The sequence below is a fragment of the Panthera pardus genome, unplaced genomic scaffold (genome assembly GCF_024362965.1).
Source record: "Panthera pardus isolate Hobbes unplaced genomic scaffold, ASM2436296v1 HiC_scaffold_207, whole genome shotgun sequence".
NCBI lineage: Eukaryota > Metazoa > Chordata > Mammalia > Carnivora > Felidae > Panthera > Panthera pardus.
Window position 1 is genome coordinate 95442 of NW_026526774.1, and position 22233 is coordinate 117674.

A 22233-nucleotide genomic window follows, 5' to 3' on the forward strand; every position below is an offset into this window, starting at 1 on the left:
AAGAAACTGCAATAAAAACAGTCAGAGATCTGGGGCGCCTGGGTGGCTCAGTCAGTTGAGCGTCCGACTTCGGCTCGGGTCACAATCTCGCAGTCTGTGAGTTCGAGCCCCGCGTTGGGCTCTGGGCTGATGGCTCGGAGCCTGGAGCCTGCTTTGGATTGTGTCTCCCTCTCTCTCTGCCCCTCCCTTGTTCATGCTCTGTCTGTCTCTCTCTGTCTCAAAAATAAATAAATGTTAAAAAAAAAAAAAAGGTCAGAGATGAAGTGTGTTTTAAGAGACTGAATTCTCCATTGTAGGTAAATAATGTTTAGAAAGGTAAATCGTTAGATTTTGATATTGATAAAACATTTTTCAAAATTCAAAATAAATAAGAATAATCAATTTTTGACAGGCTCTGAGTGCTTAAAATAATTTTGCTTCCACCATAGCACGTGCTATGTGCTTGACACTGACTCCACTGAAACTGAGTTCTAAGTGAATTCATAAATATTAGAGATCATTGTGTGTTGTAAAAAATGATTTAAAAAGTCGATAAAATGACATCATCTGTTTTTTCTTCCAAGATTTTATTTAAGTTCAAGTTAGTTAACATGTCCTGCGTTATTGGTTTCAGAAGCAGAATGTAGTGATTTATCATTTACATACAACACCCAGCGCTCGTCACAAATGCCCTCCTTGATGCCCTTCACCCATTCGACCCAACCCCCCATATACCTCCCTTCAGCAACCCTCCATTTGTTCTCTATAGTTAAGTCTCTCATGGTTTGCCTCCCTCTCTGTTTTTATTTTATTTTTCCTTCACTTCCCCTGTGTTCATCTGTTTTCTTTCTTAAATTCCACATATGAGTAAAATCATATGGTATTTGTCTTTCTAAGCATATACTTATTTGCTTAGTATAATACACTCTAGTTCCATCCACGTTGTTGCGAATGACAAGATTTCATTCTTTTTTGGTGGCTGAGTAATGTTCCATTATATACATATACCTCCCATGTTCTTTATCCATTCATCAGTCAATGGACATTTGGGTTATTTATATAATTTGGCTATTGTTAATAGTGCTGCATAAATATTGGGGTGCATGTGCCCCTTCAAATCAGTATTTTTTTTGTATCCTTTGAATGAATACCTGGTAGTACAATTGCTAGATCATAGGATAATTCCATTTTTAACTTTTTGAGGAGCTTCTATGCTGTTTTATAGAGTGTCTGTACCAGTTTGCATTCCCATCAACAGTGTAAGAGGGTTCCCCCTTCTCTGTATCCTTGCTAGCATCCATTGTTTCCTGAGTTGTTAATTTTAGCCGTTCTGACAGGTGTGAGGTGGTACCTGGTATCTGGCAGTGGTTTTGATTTGTATTTCCCTGATGATGAGTGATGTTGAGCATTTTTTTCACGTGTCTGTTAGCCATTTGAATGCCTTCTTTGGAGAAATGTCTGTTCATGTCTTCTGCCCATTTCTTCACTGGATTATTTTTGGGAGGTTGAGTTTGATAAGTTATTTATAGACTTTGGATACTAGCCCTTTGTCTTATATGTCATTTGCAAATATCTTCTCCCATTCTGTAGGTTGTCTTTTTAGTTTTGTTGATTATTTCCCTTGGTGTACAGAAGCTTTTTTTCTTGATGAAGTGCCAATAGTTCTTTTTTGCTTTCATGTCCCTTGCCTCTGGAGATGTATCTGGTAAGAAGTTGCTGTGGCCAAGATCAAAGAAGTTGCTGCCTATGTTCTCCTCTAGCATTTTGATGGTTTCCTGTCTCACAGTTAGGCTTTTCATCCATTTTGAATTTATTTTTGTGTATGGTGTAAGAAAGTGGTCCAGTTTCATTCTTTTGCTTATTGCCATCCAATTTTCCCAACACCATTTGTTGGAGAGATTGTCTTCTTTCCATTGGATAGTCTTTCCTGATTTGTTGAAGATTAGCTACCCTATAGTTGTGGGTCCATTTCTGGGTTCTCTATTCTGATCCATTGATCTATGTGTCTGTTTTTGTGCCAGTACCATACTGTCTTGATGATTACAGCTTTGTAATATAGCTTGAAGTCTGGAATTGTTTTACTTTTCTTTTTCAACATGACTTTTTGATACTGAGGGTTTTGGTGGTTCCACACAAATTTTAGAATTGTTTGTTCTTGCTTTGTGACAAAATGCTGGTGGTATGTTGATAGGGATTGCATTGGATGTACAGATTGCTTTGGGTAGTTTAGACATTTTAACAATATTTGCTCTTCTAATCCATAAGCATGGAAATTTTCTCCATTTCTTTGTTTCTTCTTCAATTTCTTTGAAATGATGTGATCCATGCAAGTGACACACATGCTGTTTTTGTACTTGCAGGTTTTAAATCCATTCTACGTGTTCCAAGCCTTTACCCTAACTTTGTGGCTGTCTCAAGGTTACATAGAATACTCTGTGGCCATCATCATCTTGTCTATTATCTCCATTGTCTTAAGTGTGTATGATTTGCGACAGGTAAGAGCTAAAATCACATTTGGGTTCTATTAAGCTTATGGTGCACAAGAAGCAAAGCCTATGGGTTTTCCACTGACAGCAAGGAGTAGCTTTGTGAAACTTAAGTCATAAAGCAAAAAAAACAAGGGCTTACTAAATGTGAGAACTCAGGAGGAGATCTTCAGAAATAGCAGGTAGATGTAAATGTCTTTGCAAACCCGGATTTATCGACTGAAGGCTGACCCGCATACAGTGTTCAGAAGGACTCCGAGGCTGTATCTGAGTATGGTGGGAAAGAATGCTTTGATGGATTAATGATGACAGCATACCTTTCCATCATTGTTCATCTCATAGCTATTTAAATTTTTTTAAATGTTTTAACTTATTTTTGAGACAGAGACAGAGCATGAACAGGGGAAGGTCAGAAAGAGAGGGAGACACAGAATCTGAAGCAAACTCCAGGCTCCGAGCTGTCAGCACAGAGCCCGACATGGGGCTTGAAGTCACAGACTGTGAGATCATGACCTGAGCTGAAGTCAGATGCTTAACCGACTGAGCCACCCAGGCGCCCCATCTTGTAGCGATTTAAAGTCTTCCTTTTTAAAAAATAGTCTTCTTTTTTAAGTTTATTTATTTTGAGAGAGAGCAAGTGAGCATGAGCAGGGAAGGGGAAGAGAGAGGGGGAGAGAGAGAATTCCAATAAGGCAACATGGGTCTTGATCTCATGAAATACTAGATCATGACCTGAGTTGAAATCAAGATTCAGACGCAGCTGACTGAGCCGTCCAGGTGCCCCAAAATAATCAGTCTTCTAAATGAGATAGCAGTGCATTCTGAAATAGAATTTTGCTGAATATTACTTATAACTCCACAGTCCCTGCAAGTCTCAGCCCCCACAGTATCTTTCTAGAAAACGTTTGGCTACTTTGCTTAAGAATCATCAGCCTGAAAATCAGGAGGCAACCCCCAAAACGATGTCTCACTGTATTTTCTGTATGTTTTTGAAAACTTGACTATGGAATTAGCTTTGTAGAGATGGGGCTGGGGGCTGGGCATTGTTACGGTACACTGTGTCAGCCTGTCAACTCTACTGCACTGTTGAAACTGCCTAGTCTCAAGTTTCATCCTTCATCTCCAGGGAAAAAAACTAAGATCCAGGGAGCTTGTTCTAAATCAGAGTTTGGTTTTGTGACAGAGTCAGAGCTTCTGGCTCCTCATAAAATGAAATTCTGCCACATGTGCGATATTTCCTTAGCATAAGGCACTTTCCAAAGTAGTGTCACAGCTGGGAATGAAAGTCAAACACAAGTGTTGAGAAGAGAGATGAGTTCTCGATGTCCACACAGTGAGCACTGGGCACAAGTCAGAAAAGCAGACGTGGGGGCTTTACATAAGCCTAACTGAAAGGGAGCTTTCATTCCTATTCCATTTCAGTGGCTCAACAATATTAAATCTAATATCGGCTCGTTATCTGGTTTTAGATCCTACAAATTTTGAGTTATGAAGTCTTTGATGAGAAATGAAAGACAATAGATATGTAAAGAGTTAGGAAACAGGATCTAAAAATGAAAATTTAGATGAATGGAGATACTTTGAGCTGGAGACCAGGCTACTAGGACTTTGTTTTGTTTCTGGTTTTCTGCCTTTTTAAAAAGTGAGTACCTAGGTGTGTTTTTTCACAGACTAATTTATATCCCAAAGATGTGAAGAGTGACCAGCAACTTGCCTGGCTGCCGAGGCCTGGGGGAGAGTAACTGTCTTTCTGGTGAACTCTGGGCCTTTGAGCAAAAGCATGACCATAGACACCAAGACAATAAAGATCTGACTATTCTGCTGAGTCTCAATAGAAAAGTAGAGTGTCCTAAGCTTTTACCTTAGTCATTTGATAAAGGTATGTAATGTGAAGCCAGCAGATAGAATTTCTAGTTTCTGGGTTTTGAGAAATCTTTCCTTAATAGAATATCTGATTTGATACGTGCAAGCCATTCATACACTTTCTGGCTTAAGTCACACATCAGTGAATACAGCCCTTCTCGCATGTCGTTCCTTCCACTGGGGCGACATCTACGCACAGTCACCCGGATATATCGTCATAAACCATCCAAGTGTTCGCAGGAAAAACACAGAACTCTCTGAGGCCTTTTGGGAGGGAGAACTTATCTAGTCAGATTGAAAACCTCCCCCTTACCTCTCCTGTTTGTGTTACTTGGTGCTGTTATAATCAGTTTCCTCATCTGTAGAAGGTGTGTATGTGTGTGGGCACGTGGGTGTGTGTTGGTGTTAGAGTTGAGCGAATTAAATGAAACAATCACTTTGAATACTTATATTTCTGGTACATAGTAGGCACTTAGTAAAATGTTAGTTCTTGTTATCATTGATATTGCTGTTGCTGTTTTTATTATTAAAAGTTAGGGAAAGTTGGCAAGGGACAGATGGGAGGGGGAGGGGGTACAGAGATTGAAGAGAACAGGAGGCAGCATGGGACCATCGGGACAGGGCTGGTAACAACTGCTGGTTCACTCATATGAGCCCGAGGACTCTGTTTTCCTTGGGCTCACTTTCCTCAGCTATATACATGGTGGAGGTTATACCCTACTTTTTTAGGTCTCACCATTTTAGGATTCTATCATTTTGCCAGGGCCACTGACAAGGAATGAAAAAAAGCCCTTGAAATCTTTAGAATGCTAGTAAGAAATTTTCTGGCCACTGGAAATCTGAGAGCATGTGCTGCAAACTGGAGTTAATTCCTATTGGACCCTAATAGTGTTCACTTGGACTTTAGTCCTAAACTACTCAAGTCAGGATGTGTATGAAGAATAGAAACCTGTCTAAATTACCCTAATCATCAAAGGGATATGTACTATAAATATGTACCAGTAGCTCATAGGACCCAAAGACATGAAGTACAGTGGACTTTAATGGAGCCTGTACCCATGAACTTGGGTTACTCTCTCCAGCCTCGTATTCCCTGACAAGCATGAAAGTAGTACACATATTTTGGGGCAAGCACTGCAACCCCCCTCCTCTTAGAACTCTGGCAGCCTGCAACTAGTTTGCTCTAGGTGGCTCTCTCTTTCCACTGGCACACATAGTTGGAACGGGGGTATCTGACCCAGCGGAAGCCAGTCCATCAGCAGGAATGATGCCCATATATCTTTTAGCCTGGGATCCAAGCCTAAGACTTGAAGCTATCTGTCATGCTCTGTCAGGAATGTGATCTGAAAAGTGATGCTAGGACCAGGGTGGCAACCCTTGATCCTTGTGTGTGGACAGCAGAGAAAAAAACTTGCACAAAGAACGAACCAAATACACAGAGACACAGAGGTGAGCCATATGGAGCCCAGCAGAAAGGGAGAGGGCAGAGAGACAGAGACCGAATGAATAACCTACTCTTCATAGCATTTCCTGCTCTTGTTTGAAGCCTTTGGGAGCTCTGGCTTCACTTCCCACCTTAGGTTAGTGAGATGTCCCTGCATCTTCACAATTTCTCATCTGCTTAAACCAGTTTAACCAATTTCTGTTGCCTGTAATCAATGGGTCCTAAGTAAATGTGGTGTTACCACTTGATGTGTTACACCCCTTACAATATTTCCACATATTTCCCCTGACTTAAATACATACTTCCCATCTACATGTTTATGACAAATTTCAGTCTCTCCTCAAGTTCCTTTACACTATTTTTTTTCATTTGGAACGTAGGTATAACTGTCTTTAAGGAAACAGAAAAGAAATATAGAGATTCCTGTGTGGGAGTTGGGAAGGGTTACAGAGAAAAGAGGTTTGATTCAATACTCTAGAGGGCAATGTTTCAGTGAGAGAATTAGTCAAGATTCCTAAGCTCCTGACCCATTAAGTCAAAATATCCAAGGTAACAAGAGGAATCTGTGCTTTTTCACAGTTTCATAACAGGTGCTTGTCATGCATTCTGAAAGCTTAAGAGCTGTTGTTCCAGAGGAATCCACCAAAAGACAAATTCAAGCACTAAGATCCCCAATACATATATTTATTTATTTATTTATTTATTTACTTATGTCATCATTAGCTAAATATATATTTCATTTTTTCTCCTCTATAAGATGCAGAGAAATACAAGTTTATGTGGAGATTTACTTATGTATTTGTTAATTTGTTTCAATAAAACAGGAACATACTTTGTACATTAATCTGGAACTTGCATTTGTCACTTTACAATAAATATAACGGCTATCTACCAAGTAAATAAATAATTCTAAATCACGTTTAAAAATAACGGTGTGAAATTCCATGGTATATCATAATTTGTTCAGCCATTCGTTTATTTCTAGAAAATAGGGGGCTTCCTTTCCAATTTTTGCCACCACAAGTATGCTGAATTACACACAACTACAATATAGATGTGTCCTTACATATGAGTGTTTGCATTTGTTTTTAGTAAAATAATCAAAAGCCAGGTTGCTGAATCAAAAGGTATGTATATTTTGGATGTTAATAGATCCTGCGATATTTATTATTTTCTTAAATAAAATAACGGCAACATATGAGAGTATCCATTTCTCCAGATCCTCACCAGTGTTATATATTGATGTTTAAATTTTTTTTAGTCTAATGTATTTTAAAAAAATTGTGTCCCAATGATGTTTTAATTTATATTCCACTAATTATTAGTGAGATTAGATACATTTTCCTCCAAAAGATATATGCATTTTTGTTTTCTATTTATTGTCTCTTTATATCCATCATCCATGTGGAAAAGTTTTCTTTCTTAGTCTATCATTTTTCCTCTGACTTGACTTTTGTCAGATATTTTAAAATGTGTGCAGTCAAATATGTTTCTCTTTTTTCTGGGTTTCTGCCTTTCTTGTTTTGCTGCTCAAGTGCTCTTCTAAAAGTAGGCATGCTCTGTTCTATTTGTAATTTTCTCAATATTTATTTTAAAATCTTTAATGAATCTTAAATATTCAGGTTCTACATCTTAAAATCCCTACATGTCTTTGTTTAAAATAGTAACTGACCTGGGAACTTCACTTGATGGCAGAACTGCAAAAGCTTTAACAAGGAGACATTAATTCCATTAGCAGTTAATATTTGGGTTTTTTTTCCAAGTTTTATTGATTTATTTTGAGAGAGAGACAGTGCGAGGGGGGAGGGACAGAGAGAGAGAAATACAGAGAATCCCAAGCAGAGTCTAAGCTGTCAGCACAGAGCTTGATGGGGCACTTGAACCCACAAAACCGTGACATCATAACCTGAGCCGAAACCAAGAGTCGGACTGTTAACTGACTGAGCCACCCAGGTGCCCTTGCAGTTAATATTTGTTAACAAAAGCTTATCAGACCCAAACTCTAAGGGATCTTGTAACATTATACAAAATGGGCCAGTTGCCTGAAACTATTTTTGCAGTTTAAATCACAAATGCTCACCAATCAATATTTCTTTAGCACAATTTGTAACGGGCTCCCCCCGTCTGTGACAGATGTGCTTGTGTGGGGCATGGCAGCCTCTAAAATGATACGCATGTGGTTGTGGTGTCCTCCCACCACCTGAGACGGAGGGATGGGGACAATCAGGGAGGTGAAGTGACTTGCTCGGTAATCGTGGCTATAGATCCCAGCCCCGGGTTTCCTGATTCTACATCAAGTACTTCACACTGTCCCACGGAGCAAAATCTCAAAGAGACCTATGCGTTTCCTTGCAGCAGTAAACGATTGATAATTTTATTACGAAAATATTTGGGAAAGGGGCTGCTAGAAATGGAAGGAGCATCTACTGTCATTTACAAATCATGCTAAAGATATAACAGCTTTTGAAAATTGCAAGAGGGGAGGTGTTTGCAGGAGTGGAATAAACTATCTTTCTGCATCTACTGTGGCCCCAAATCATGCAGCAAAGAGAGAGGCACCTTGCCTACGCCAAGAAACACCCTCGGCAGCCCCTCTCTAACAAGTTTGGTGTAGGTATGAGTGTAAATTGAGCTGGCACTCAACTGTATTTACACTGAGCCGTGTTGCATACTCTATTGCTGGCTCCACAGGCGGCCACTAGAGATAGCACTGAGAGTATCTGACCCATGGTGCTTTGCCTTTAGCCATGACTGAGCTGGGCTCAAAAGACACCTGAGTTAGTGCCCTCATTACTCATCTCTGGAGGAAATCCAGCCACAGCAAACACAAGGACACACAGCAACAGATGCCGGAATAATAACAATATGCAAATTAGCCTTGGAAACTGATCCTGGTCCCACTAAACCGGGACTGGAGAAACCAGAGGGGGCCTAATGAAAATCAGGCAACGAGCTTCCAAATCACGGCAAGCATCATAGCACCTGCTTTCTCCTAGCTGGTTGGTTGTCATAGAAACCTGTGTTTGTAGAGTTTCTGGGTACATTAGCTCAGAGAGGAAGCTTATATTATCCTTCTCCAGTGTTGTCGGGAGACGTGGAACAATTCAGTTCTATTAAGTAAATGTTTGCTGAGGGCCTACTATGTGACAGACTCCAGGGGTACATAGATGAGTGTTTGGCTCTTTGAACCACCTGCCTCACACAGGAGACCTGACAAGAAAACGCCTGTAATGGAATTGGTCATACACTAATACAGGCGGAAACACAGGGAGCAGAACAACGAATTCTTTCTGAGATGTTAGAGACTTATGGAGTGGCGGTGACGTTTGAGCCAGACTCTATGTGAAGGATTAGGAGTTTGCTGGTAGAAAACCTGGGTGAGCATTCCAGGTAATAGCTTGAACGAAGGCATGGAAGCATGGCAGGTTTCGCAGAATGCTAAGCCTGATGAATAAATCCAGCTTGATGCCATAATGATTTTTGAGAGGGCATTTTGAACTTATACTTCACCACTTCCAAATGTGTTGATTATCATCCTCTTAAGCTAGGGTGAAATTCTCATGGCAGTGGCTAGAAGAGTTTGCTAAGCAAGAAAGTAACTTAAAGAAATTTATAACAAAGGAAGGTTATTTATCTTCTTAAAGGAAAAAAGCTATTTTCAAACACTTTAGGGGAACATATTCATCAACAGAAAAGGCTTTAGAGTCAGATAAACCCAGGTTTTACTGTCAATCTTAATACTTAGTAAGTAAATGATTGAAGACAAGTTACTTTAACATTTCCAAGACCCTGGTTTGTTTTTGTTTTTTGTTTTTTGTTTCTTTTTGGTCATTTTATTTTGTTATATGTACATTGGAGACAATAACATCATAGGATTATTTTGAGGAGAAAAAAAAAATCAAGCAATACATTTCAAGTGCTTACAACAGTGCCTGGCACGTAGGAGTTGCTTACTGTTTTAAACTGCCTAATAATAATAATACTGTGAGCCATTTATAAACCCCAGGTTATTTCTTCTATGAAGTCTTAGGGGCTTTGACTAAATCTCTGATATGCAAAACATATCCGTATCAGACATGTTGAGTTTTGAAGGAGCTTGAAAATGATTCAATTCAATGTCATTTGTTTACAGAAAGAACAAGTAACATAAAGTGAAATTTCTTATATACAGGTACATGGCTGGTTAGTGGGTAAACTTGACCCACGACTCAGGAGTCCTGAATGAATCCAGTGTTCTTGTCCCAGAACCACGGCTGACTTTCTCGCTACTACCCATCAGTAAAATGGATGCCCCAATAGGGAAGCCTCAGAAAGTCAAGTTAGGGCAATGACTATGTACCTAACAAACAGCAGTAGCATTTCTTCCATTCAGTTGTTCCAAATGATTGAAGTGTTGCCTTTCCTAAAAAAAATGGAGTAAATAAGAAATTGTTCTGTATAAATAGAAACACCAAATTTATTAATTTCTCTCAAGAGGAAAATTGTGTAATTGTGTGTAATGTTTATCTGGTGACATTGGCTACCTTAAAAATCATCAAGAGGGCAGATAAAAATAATTTACCCTATCATCTAAAAGGGAAAGTTTTATACTTGAATTAGGTTAAGCTATGTTTAAAGTACTGTTGACGGTATTCAGATCTCTTCTACTTAGAAGTATCCAAGTAAGTGACGTCCATACAGAAGGAGGCAGTGCCTTCCAGGGATGCCTCTGCCAATGGCGTCGCCTACAGTCAGTGTATGGAACTGTGTGGACAATTTGCCCTCACTCCTCTGCCTTCCTGTCTCCTGAGTTATCCCAGTAGATGCTGCCTTCGCTTCTCCAGGCTGCTTCCATTTCCTCCACTTAGCCCAGGGTGGTATCTCAGTGAATTCCACCCTAAGCAAATCTTCCAAGGGGATGCATTAGACAAAACAATGCTGTTTTTGCAACAGCAACTTTCTTATTAATCATTAACCCTTGCTGAGCTCTTACCATCGTAATGAGTAATATCCAAAGGGATAACTAAGAGAAGCATTACTTAAATTTTGAAAACCCTCTAGAAGAGGTACTGTTAATATCTCCACTTTCAGATGAGGAAAAGGGAGTTAACTAAGCTGAATAATGCCTAAGGGGAAGCACTAGGGTTCTGGAGCATCATGGCTTCAGTCTCCAGACTGACCCAATAGGAAAATCCACCAGTTTGTAAAGGAGGGGATAAAATTCCACGTAAAATCAAAACATAACTCAAATATTCCCAGGCTTTTACAATGGAAAGATCAAATTCATTTTTGTTGTTTTATAGACAGGGAAACGGGTACCGAGAGGGAACCTAATCTGTTCATGGTCTTGTTCTTCCCTTGTGTCATCGTGCGCCCTTAAGAAGTACAACCTCGGGGACTTAGCGTTGGTCCTTGGGGACAGTGGTTGTGCATTATGTTTCCTGGAATTGAAATAGCACTAAACTAATTACCATATTTGTTGCTATAAGTCGGGGGTTGGCTGCAGTAGGAATTGGGGCAGGGAAGCAGAAACGCTAGAGTGTGAGCCTTTGCCCAAGGAAGTTTTGCTGTGTGACAGGCTTGGTATTTACAGTATTGAGATCATGTGGTTTTCCGGTTATGGACTATCTGATACTTAAACGTTGACTTTGAATTGGTAGCAATCAGTGAAGCTGCACAACCTTGTGGAGGATCACAACAAAGTCCAGGTTACAGTCATGGTAAAGGACAAAGGTACGTGATATGTTCTGCCATCTTCAGCATCCTGATATTTCAGAGTGGAATCAGTCCCATTTGTTATCGATTATTAGTTGAGGAGAAAACCTCTTCTGATGAAACCCAGGACGGAGGCTAAAGTAAGGTAAATAAGACTTTTAAGATGACAAACTTAAGGAGGAAAGGTCAGGCAAACGCTGACCTGCTTTTCCAGGACCCAGACGGTGAGCACCTCACTGAATTTTGTACCCTGAGTACCTTGCATGCCTCCTCCTGATTGAACCATTTTGACCCAGTGTCTGAGTCACTTCCAATTCCCTCTGCCTTCCCATATTTCACTCACTGGAATGTTACTGGGTAAGCTTTCTTGAGGCGTTTTGATTTCCCCAACTAATGATCCCAAACAGACCTTGAATTCTAACACTTCAATCTGTTATCCAGAATCCAGACCCGAAGAATGCTTGTAAATGGTATTTGCTCTGACTTACCCTGGGTTGGGGTGGCCATGGCTCTCTGTAAGGAGCAGGGAGCTGCAGCCCAGAGTAGCAGAAACTGGCTGGGTGGTTCATCCCAACAAGTGCCCTCCTCCCAGTGCTCATCCCAGTGCTCATCCCAAGTGCCCTCCTCAATGCCCATCACCCACTTTCCCCTCCCCTGCAACCCCCATCAACCCTCAGTTTGTTCTCAGTATTTAAGAGTCTCTTGTGGTTTGCCTCCCTCCCTCTCTGTAACTTTTTTAAATTTTTTTCCCCTTCCCCCATTCTTAAGTAAAAACAGGAAAAGGTCAGCCAGTCACGGGAACTTTGTTGTGTAGGTTTGCAGAAGCTGGAATCCCATCTCTTGGTTCCTGGGGATACTCTTATTCTTCCAGGAAAAACTTCATTGCCATGTGATGCTATCCTGATTGATGGAAGCTGTGTGGTGACTGAAGGCATGCTCACAGGTAGGCCATTGCCATGGAGCTGCTTCTTTCCTGTCCAACATCTCGGCCAAGAGCAAAGCAGATCAACATATCCTTACCTGCCTGATATTAAGATATTGAAAGATAGGTGAGGTAGACACGGCTAGGCTATTCATGCAGGTGAAGACTCCATAAATGCAAACGGGATAAAATGTATCCCGTTTATATAATGTATACCCGTAATATAAGAATCAAATGATAATAAATACAAAATTAGAAGAAAAGTCTAATATATGTGATTGGTTAATTTCCTGATGCGTGGGGTGAATAAGATCGTTTGGTTCAGAGGACGGTGAGAGAATAGACTACTTGATGCACGATGTCTTCATAAACATGAGCATGGTTTACACACCTATCCAAACAGAACACAACCGGAAACCAACAACTCTTATAATTGGCAGGATGCAGAGATTTTATACAGCCCTGCTCTCTGTAGATGGAAAACGGAGCCCCAGTTTTTGCTGGAAGAGTATTGAGTTGAACCTTCAGGAAAGTCAGTGTAACATTCTGTTCTTTAGAATTGTGTTTCCAGTTGATCCGACCAAGCAGAAAGCCAGTTTTCTTGTAACAACGATTTGAACTGTCGTCCTTGCTCTCATTTGCGCTTTGTAAAGTTCACTTGAATTTGTGTAATTAGGAAGGCACTATTTAGAAAATATTCTTTAGGCAAAAACCAAAACACATGGGACATCATGATGAGAGAAGAAACTATACAACAACACAAAAATAGAAAGAATGTGTCTTTCGTGCTTACAAATTGTTGTATTTTTCTGTTCCCAAGTTGCTAAAGACAGGAAAACACACACACACACCTTTTTAATATCACCTAAATGTAAAGAGAATCATCGATTCCTAAATTGTTCAACACAAGCAGATTTCACATTAAAAATGGGTCTGCTTAATTTAAAATTGAGACAAGGAAATGTAGTAAACATAACTATGCTCGGTATAATTACAAAATGCCCCTTTAGTGTGTTGAAATCTAACTGCCTTATAATGATAGTGATGAGGATTTGCATACTGATGATATCTTTCATCCGGAATGTTGCCATAGCACCCAACGTGCAAACCTCATGCCCAAGAAAAACTGGCCTCCTAAACCAAAGACAGCAACTGTCTCACATTTCCCAGCAGCCTGCCAGTGAAGAATGGCTTCTCTCATTGGTGACAGAGCATGGCTGTGAGAAAAAAGGGAAGGAGAGATCGCAGTGTTTACTCCGCTGGGTCTACTGACTGGGGTGCTTGGTTCTTGCCTTACTTCTGAGGAAAACTCAGAGAAAGAAATGGTAGAGTTGGCAAACAAAGCTGCCTTTCAATGTGCAAAACTGACCTAAAATGATCTTAAGCAGTGAGTGGCTTTTCTTAGGTCTACTTCTAGAAAAAGAAGGTCACCAGCATTAATATCTGTGTAAACTATGTACTGGTAAAAATCCGTTTTAGAGACAGACACATAAAATAGAAATATACTTCTTTCTCATTGTTTTCTTTGGAAAGATCTAAGACCATCATACTCTAAATACTTTATTACATAGTCTACATAGATCTGCCCACTCACGTATACATTTGTAAAAAGGATCCTGATTGAACAATAAGATTATGCTTAGATTCCTGAAACTGCATATGTCTTCCTCGAGCATTTGTCCAAGAATGTGACTCAGGTTTTTTTTTTGTTTGTTTTTTGGGGTTTTTTTGTTTTTTTTTTTTTTTTGTCCCATGTGCAAACCAGTCTTTCGTATATATAGAGGTCTTTATTTAGAAGAGAATTAGCAAATACTCCAAACATCTTTAGAGCAATGAATGTTTTATAAATAATTTTTATATCTCACTTCATCATAGGATAAACAAATTAGGAATTATTATAATGCCCAATTTACAAATGAGGAAATGCAGGTGAGAAGGGACCAGACTGCCCAGCTAGCCAGTATCAGGGCTGGAGGTGGTATTTTTTGCTCCCAGACGTGAGGGGCCACCGGAGTGAGGAGGAAGCAGATTCTAAGAGGGGTAGAGCTGACATTCCTTGTGCCTCCTCATCTTTTTCTCTCCACTGGGTAGTCCTGCCCATAACACACGTCCATTGTAGGGTCTTCTTCATCCTCTTCTCCTTAGCCTCGTCCTACTGCCATAAGCTCAACTATGCAAGAAACGTAATCGTATAACTACACTTACTTTTTAATTTTTGCTCCAAATCTTGCCATCCTTGAAAGTAAGCAGTGTTGCAAAGTATCTGGTCCAAGTCAGACAGTTGTCCCCACCAGTTGGCAGGTCTCCTGACTCAAGTCTGGCTACTTGAAGTTGTGCAAGGCACTGGGGAGGTGGGTCTGTCTAGGGCAGCCTTCCTTTCGGTTGCTTCCACTCTGCTCTGGGCTTGAGAAATGTCCCAAGCCTATCTCCCTGTAAAAGGAGGCCTACTGATGCCTCTTTCTCTGTTTTCACAAACTTCTAGGGTCTTTCCTTACCTTACTTTTGTGCCGGCCCCTTCTCTCAAGTACACACAACATCTAAGCTTCCTTTGGATTTTCTTCCAACTCCCAATCTAGGGATTTTTATGTAGCTAGAAAAGTAGTGGAGGGAAGGCAGGTGAACGGGAAAGCTTTGTTCTTATTCTCATGTAGTCTCTAAAATTCATGGTCAAACTTACGAATGATGTGTAAAACCCAGAAGCCAGCTATCAACTTCTCTATCCTTTCTGCCTCTGGAGGCAATGGGCTCCTTCAAGATCTAGCTCCTCATAAAGTGGTCAAGAGGCAAAAGGGGGACATTATGTGGGGGAAATTATGTTAATGCCTGGAAACTTTCTTTTGGCACAAAAGCTAATTTTTCTTATTTCTTATATGTATTAGGCACTATGCTAATATTTTACGTGTATTATTTCATTCAACCTATGAATCTATAAGGTGGGAGAATCTGAGGGCCAGAAAGGATAAGTAATTGGCCTAAAGTCACACAGCTTAAAAGTGGTAGAGTTGCTATTTGGATTCATTTGTTCATTCATTCATTCATTCATTCCACAAATGTATATTAGCTCCTATTCCAGAATGCTCTACTATGTGCTAGGGATACAACAGTGAACAAGGCAGATAATAATCTGTCTTCATAGAGGTGATGTTCTAGTGGGGACAAAGAAAACATGAAAATAGGTAAATGACATAAATTTCCAATGCTTATAAATTCTATGAAGAAGCGAAAACACTCAAACCCAGGCCTTTTGACCTGGGAGCCTATGCTTGAAACTACTGCTCCCTCATTCTCTTAGAGGTGATTATGGCAGAGAGTGGCAGGATTCATTCACTCTGCCACAATCCCCTCCTTCTCCCTCTACTCACAGAATCAGCGATGTATTTGAAACGTGTGTGTGTGGTGGGGGGGAAGTATGCAGAGATCCCAGTTGGGTACACAGAAATTTTCCTAAGTGGTGATTTCCCATTTACATCCTGTCCGACAAGCTTATAATGAGTTAATGAGTCTTTTCCCTCTTCCTTTTTCCTTTCCTCCAGTCTCTCACTTCTCCTTTTCTTTCAGTTATTCATTTGCCCATCCACTTATTCAGTAAAGGTTCAGAAATGCCTCCTCTGCGCCAGGCACTATGTTGTGTGCTGGAGTCACCAAGACAAATGAGAGATGGCCACTGCCCTTACACAGCTCACAGTCTAATGGCCCCAGAAGTAGAAACAAAGAAGGGCATGGCGTTTCAAACACTGCTTCCATGCAGAGGCACTGGCTCACTGGGGACAAGGGAGAGTATCCCGCTTCACAGCACCAGGACTTCCAGGTCCTAGAAGCCAGGTGAAGTGGATGATGAATGTTTTTCCTTGTGAAACACTCTCCGGGCTACTTAGAACTCCATAGATTTGTAGGCAAATTGTCCTTTCTTGAGATTCCAAGAAAGGCCAAGCATGAGGCTCCTTATTAATATGTGAGTAGTGTAAAAGAGACTTGAAAGTCATTTCTGTGTAAAATCATATCTGATTTGAATGTTATCTTTGGAACATTATCTCCAAATGGCTTCCATCCCTGGTTGATTGAATGTCTGCCTGCCACGAATGTCATTGGTTGTGTGTGCAGAAACTATCCACTAATATTAGTCTATGAATATATAATGGATTAATATTCAGTGATTCATAGGCATAAAAACATTAGAAATCATCTCTAAGTATCTGGTTTCACAAAGGTAGATTTCAAAACAATGTGTTATGATGATTTGGAGATTTGTCAAAATGTCCTATCCCTTTTCCAAAGCCACTTAGACCACAAGTGGTAAATCCAAACAAAGGATAAATATCAAACAAAGGCTAAATATCATAATTTTTAAAGACAGTGAGTTAGGGACAATGCCTGGCTAAAGGAATTTCCTGAGATTTTTCAAGATCACTAATAAAAATTGTATGGCTTCTTGCACCTTAGGATATAAAAAATGCACCATGTAGAAAACTGGTTGTTGAAAAACCAATCATAGGAAAACCTGGGCAGTTGTTTTTATTCAGTTCATCCAGGCATTCAGCAAAAATAAGTCTTTTCAACCTATCACATACCAGCAAGGAAAATGAGGAATATAAAAAGTTATATATGTCAAAGTCCTTGCCACCAGTTATTACTTAGGAGAGATAGAACCTAGATTTTGTAACTATAATCAATAGAATACTATTTCCAAATTAGAAATATGACATGTTATTTTGCTAATTGAACATTTAGCAAAAGACTGATGGAATTTTAAATTCATTCTAATGCTTTTTAAATCTGGGAGTGAGGAAGTTATTAGCACTTTTATTTTTATCTCTGAAATGTATCCTTTTGAACTCTGAGCTAATTTTCTTTGTATCTTAAATACCCTGTCTTCCCACCATCAGGGGAAGTAGAGGAATGGTATCATGTAAGAATACATATATATATATATGTATAACAGGATATGCAAGTGGCTTAGATTAGCTGGAGTGTGTAGGAAAAAGAGCCAGTGATGCTCAGATTGTGGTGGCTTTGAAAATCTACCAAAAGAGTTTGCACTTGAGACCCCTCCAAAACTTACCCTATGTATCTCTTCATCCGGCTATTTACCTATATTCTTTACCAGATCTTTTAACAAACTGGTAAATGTAAGTATTTCCCTGAGTTCTATAAGCTGCTCTAGCAAATGAATTGAACCCAAGAAGGGGATTATGGGAACCTCGGATTTATTAGTCAGAAGCACAGTTGACAATGTGGGTTTGCAATTAGCATCTGAGGTGGCATGGGAGCAGTCCTGTGGGACTGAGTCCTTAACCTGTGGGATCTGATGCTATATCTAGAATTGAATTGAATTGAATTGAGTTGAATTGAATTGAATTGAATTGTAGGACAACCAGCTAGTGTCACGGAACTGCTCGTTGTGGGAAAATCCCCATCCATACGGCATCAAGAGTGTGTGAGTGCAGTAGTAGCCTCATAGCAAAGGAGACACATAGGAGGAAGGACTGGAGGTCTTTTCCAACTCAAGAGGTCAAGGCATATTGTGGGTGAGATACTTTTTCATAAAACAGAAATATTAGTTCTACCATAGACTCAAATTATTATTATTAAAATGGTTTTCATGTCAAGGAGCCAATTATAGGTAATCCATTGGTAAGGCAGCCACCACTAGATAGTGATTGCTAGTGAAGCCCTTGGGACCCAAACGCAAGAGTCCAAGAGTTACTTGGTGAGACATACTCATGGAGAAAAGCAGTTAGGAATTGGGGAATCAGACCATGAGAGGGCAGAGCACGGGAAGAGGAGGAATCAAAGGTGATTCCGAGACTGTAAACCTGTCACTCAGCAAAAGGATGATACCACAAAGAAAAAGGAGGATGTTTAGTGGTAAAAATATTAGTACAGAGGTGCCTGGATGGCTCAGTCAGTTAAGCATCCGACTATTGATTGTGGCTCAGGTCATGATCTCCCGGTTTGTGAGTTCAAGGCCCGCATTGGGCTTTCAGCGCAGAGCCTGTTTGGGATTCTCTCTCTCCTTCTCTCTCTGACCCCCCCCCCACTCTGTCTCTCAAAAATAAATAAAATAAAAATTAAACAAAATATTAGTATGGATTTTAGGTATGTGGACTTAGGGATGCTAGTGGGATATCCAGGTTGGGATGAACAGCCCACCATTGGGAAACATAGAACAAAAGCACAGGAGAGAGGAAATGAAGATTAGACATTATCGATCTAGCTATTTAATTAATTGTTAATTAACACTTTAATTGTTAATTAATTATGTATTAATGAGAATGGAGCTGAGATCATCCAGAAAGAAAAAAGAGAGGCCCTGTCTTGTTATATTGGTTTTTATCTTTCACTGCAAGCTCCACAAAGATCATGAAGAACATTTAAGAGGTTTTATGAAGGCATAATTTCTCATTCATCTCTGTACTTCTAGGACCGCTTACCTCTACCCTTACACTCAATGTCCCAAACATTCTCAACCATTTTTAGTGCCAAGGGCACAGCGTGATCTTTCACTTCTTCCAAGAACAATTTCCTTTCCACCTTGATCTAGTTGGCCTCATTTCCTTTTGAGTTGTCATTTATTAGTTGTTCTGGAAATGTTTCTTGGTCCTCTGGGTTAGATCTTCAGATCACCCAGTAATACTACCAAAATCCTTACTTTATTGTACTTTAATCATTTATTTACTGCTATTTACTGGCTTGACTCCCTGGGCTTTCTGAGGGAGGGATTTCTGTCTTCATTATTTTAAGCACCTAGAACAGTGCCTGGCACAAAATAAGCACTTAAAAATATTTGTCAAGTGAATGGATGAATGGGTTGATAAATAAATGAGAGGCAAATAACAATAGCTATATACTTGCTTTATAGCTCCTTAATTACCTAGCATAAATTTGGGCTTAAAGAACACTTGAGGGGACAATTAGGTGACAACTATCTTTGTTAAAATGGCCTGCTTTTTAAATTACGATAGCAAACCATGCAGACCAGGTATGGAAAATATAGGTGGACCTTAAATAAATATGTAAAATATAACCAAGTACACCACTGCTTGCATCGCCAGCATCCTTGAGAAATCATCTGACCCAGGAAATGGGCATTAAGACCTGAATAGCTATGGTTTGTATACTGTCTCAAAACTGTCAAGCACCAACTCTGAATACCTGAGTTCACACAGAATCAACAAAACACAATCTTCTTTAGGAGAAAGCATACCTGTCACAAAGACGCCACTGCCCCATACGGAGAACACCGTGGCCTGGAAATCCCACAGCTTGGAGGACTATCGGAAACATGTCCTTTTCTGCGGGACAGAAGTTATCCAGGTCAAGCCGTCTGGGCAGGGGCCAGTGAGAGCAGTTGTTTTGCAAACAGGTTAGTAGATTCCACTTTTGTAAATGTAGTCCCTGCTTAGAGGTGGGGGAGTTGGATTGGGGAAATTTGGTTTAGGATTATGGAGTTTGCCACCTTCTGGTAATAACAGTCATACTTGTTTCTAGTCAGATCCTTATTTATTCTAAGTTGCCACCATTTCCAACCTCACTGGTTCATTGTTAAAACCCTTGTCTAAGATGAAATACATTGATGATACAGAGATGAAATACATTGCCTCAAAGGCAAGACTGTGTTCTTGTTTGTTTGTTTTTTATGTCCCCAGGCTTCTTTCCTTTTCCCTCTATACCAACTCTAAGTGATTCCCAAGAAAAAAGTTCCAACCATTATCACCTGAGGACTGTCTCCTTTCAAACTGCTGCTTGCTGGGCTGTTATTTCCAGGTCCCTGCTGGATGCCTCCCTCTGGGTTCCCTACAGACACTTCAAAGTCAAGGCATCGAAAGGACTTATCCTCCTCTTTCTGTCGACAGCATCACCATCTAGCCGGTCTGTCCACATCACCTTTAGCTTCCCACTTTCTCCCGTACCAAGTAGGACACCACATCCTGTCAATTCTACAAATACCTTCTGAGTCTTGTCTCCCTTTCCTTCATCCCCACAGTTGGTGTTTTGTCCAGGCCTTTCATCATCTCTTGTCTAACCATTGCAACAGAAATATTCTCTTGACTGTTCCCTTTCAGCTTTTGCCTCAAATACTTTGCCTTGTCTTTTGTTCCACCTCCCCTTGGATCTGCCACCAAGTCATATTTCTAAAGCAGATTTTGAAGCAGTTTACACACACCATGCTCAAAAAGTTTTCAAGACTACTAATCTTACTCCCGGTCTTTCACAGGACATCACACAGCCAACACTACCCCTGACCTGTGTTTCTGCCAGCCACCTATGCACAGATCCAAAACCCACCTTGAACTTTGTTGTCTCTATGTGTTAGCCTATGATTCAATTGTTCTACCTGATTTTTTTAAATTAAAAATATCAAGTTTTGCTTCAAAGGGGTCAGTGGGCATGAGCTAATGAATGGAAATCATGGGAACCACCTTATCTGAGCTTGTAAAATGCTGAGGCAACAAGTTAGAGAAAACTCTGCTCTTTTTCTCCAAAGCCTACAAAGCCATGTTTGAGGAGACTATATGTTTACCAAGCAGTGGGATTAAGGCGTGTTTCATACAACAGTGGTTCATATCTAGTAGCCCCCCCTTTTGTTGCCAATAACTTAGATTTTAATGAAGATCTACTAAGTGCCATGCCCTGAGGGCTAAAGAAAAAAATTAGGAGACATTCCTTACCCTTAAAGAGGATTGTGGTCTGGTGCAGGAAACAGTGTGGAGTTAGAGCTAACTAAACACAGAGCAATGATAGATGTCACATGATTAAGTGTTACAGGGACCCCAAAGAGGGGGAGAAATTATTTTTGATAGGAAGTGTGGGAGTAGAACTCTGAAAATATTTATTTGATGAGGCGGCATTTTGAGCCAAGCCTGATAGGATGGGAAAGATTTAGCCAGTCCTAGCAGAAAGCTAAAAAAACATGCTAATCTATTTCTGCAAAACACAAAAGAAGGACTGCCTTGGGGTTTTCTGAGAGCAGCGAGCAGTAAAGAGATAAGTCTAGCAACACAGGAGTATACTGAGGGTTGACAGGATCTGGAATGCCGTGCCTAGAAATTTTAACTTTATTGCAAAAAATCAGGGGTTCTGGAAGGTGTTTGGGCATAAGAATGACATGATCAGAGGTATATGTGTTTAAGAAATTACTTGTTTTGTGCTTTCCTTTTGTCTTCATTTTCTATTATTTTCAACACATACTTGAGCTTTAATGTCTTCTCTTAGCAGCTCGTCTTCTCTGGTGACTGTGTCTGTCAGTCCTCAGTCTTCTTTTCCTCAATCTTATGCATGAGTGAGGAGCTTCACTGTGTGAGCCATTGTAGCACTGACTTCCAGAGCAAGAGAAATTGAACAAGGTTAAGTGAATACCACTTATTGTTCCTAGTGACTTGTAGGGATAATAAATGTAAATATACTGTTTGCAGTGATGTCTTCATCCCATATTCAGATGACACTATTAACCAATCCTTAATTCAATGCAAATCATTTTGGGTGTCGTGGTAAACTGTATTAAAGGAACTTACTCCACCTGTGATTACCTTCATGCAGGTTACAATACTGCCAAAGGGGACTTGGTGAGATCCATCCTCTATCCCCGACCTCTGAACTTCAAGCTATACAATGATGCCTTCAAGTTCATAGTGTTCCTGGCCTTCCTTGGCATTGTGGGTTTCTTCTATGCCCTTGGTGTATATATGTACCATGGAGTAAGTACTGGGGGTAAGGCTTTTTAATGACATAGCTTTTTCAAGGATCCTCACCTAACTCAAAAGGGTTGGATAAGGTTCTCTCTTAGCCCCATCATTCTGTGGATCAGTTCTGTCCAATAGAACTTTCTTAGATGATGGAACTATACC

At 40.1% G+C, this 22233-nt stretch overlaps 1 protein-coding gene across 1 annotated transcript in view; it reads left to right on the forward strand.

Annotated features, from left to right (window-relative positions):
* The first annotated feature begins 257 nt into the window (after positions 1–257).
* The window catches only part of LOC109261242 (probable cation-transporting ATPase 13A5), a 76333-nt gene continuing 54357 nt past the window's right edge, over positions 258–22233 (forward strand). The window contains exons 1-5 of the mRNA XM_053908661.1: positions 258–2474; positions 11412–11484; positions 12281–12409; positions 19581–19751; positions 21926–22083. Coding sequence (XP_053764636.1) covers positions 2304–2474; positions 11412–11484; positions 12281–12409; positions 19581–19751; positions 21926–22083 — 702 coding nt within the window. The 5' untranslated portion in view covers positions 258–2303. The remainder of the gene's footprint in view (positions 2475–11411; positions 11485–12280; positions 12410–19580; positions 19752–21925; positions 22084–22233) is intronic.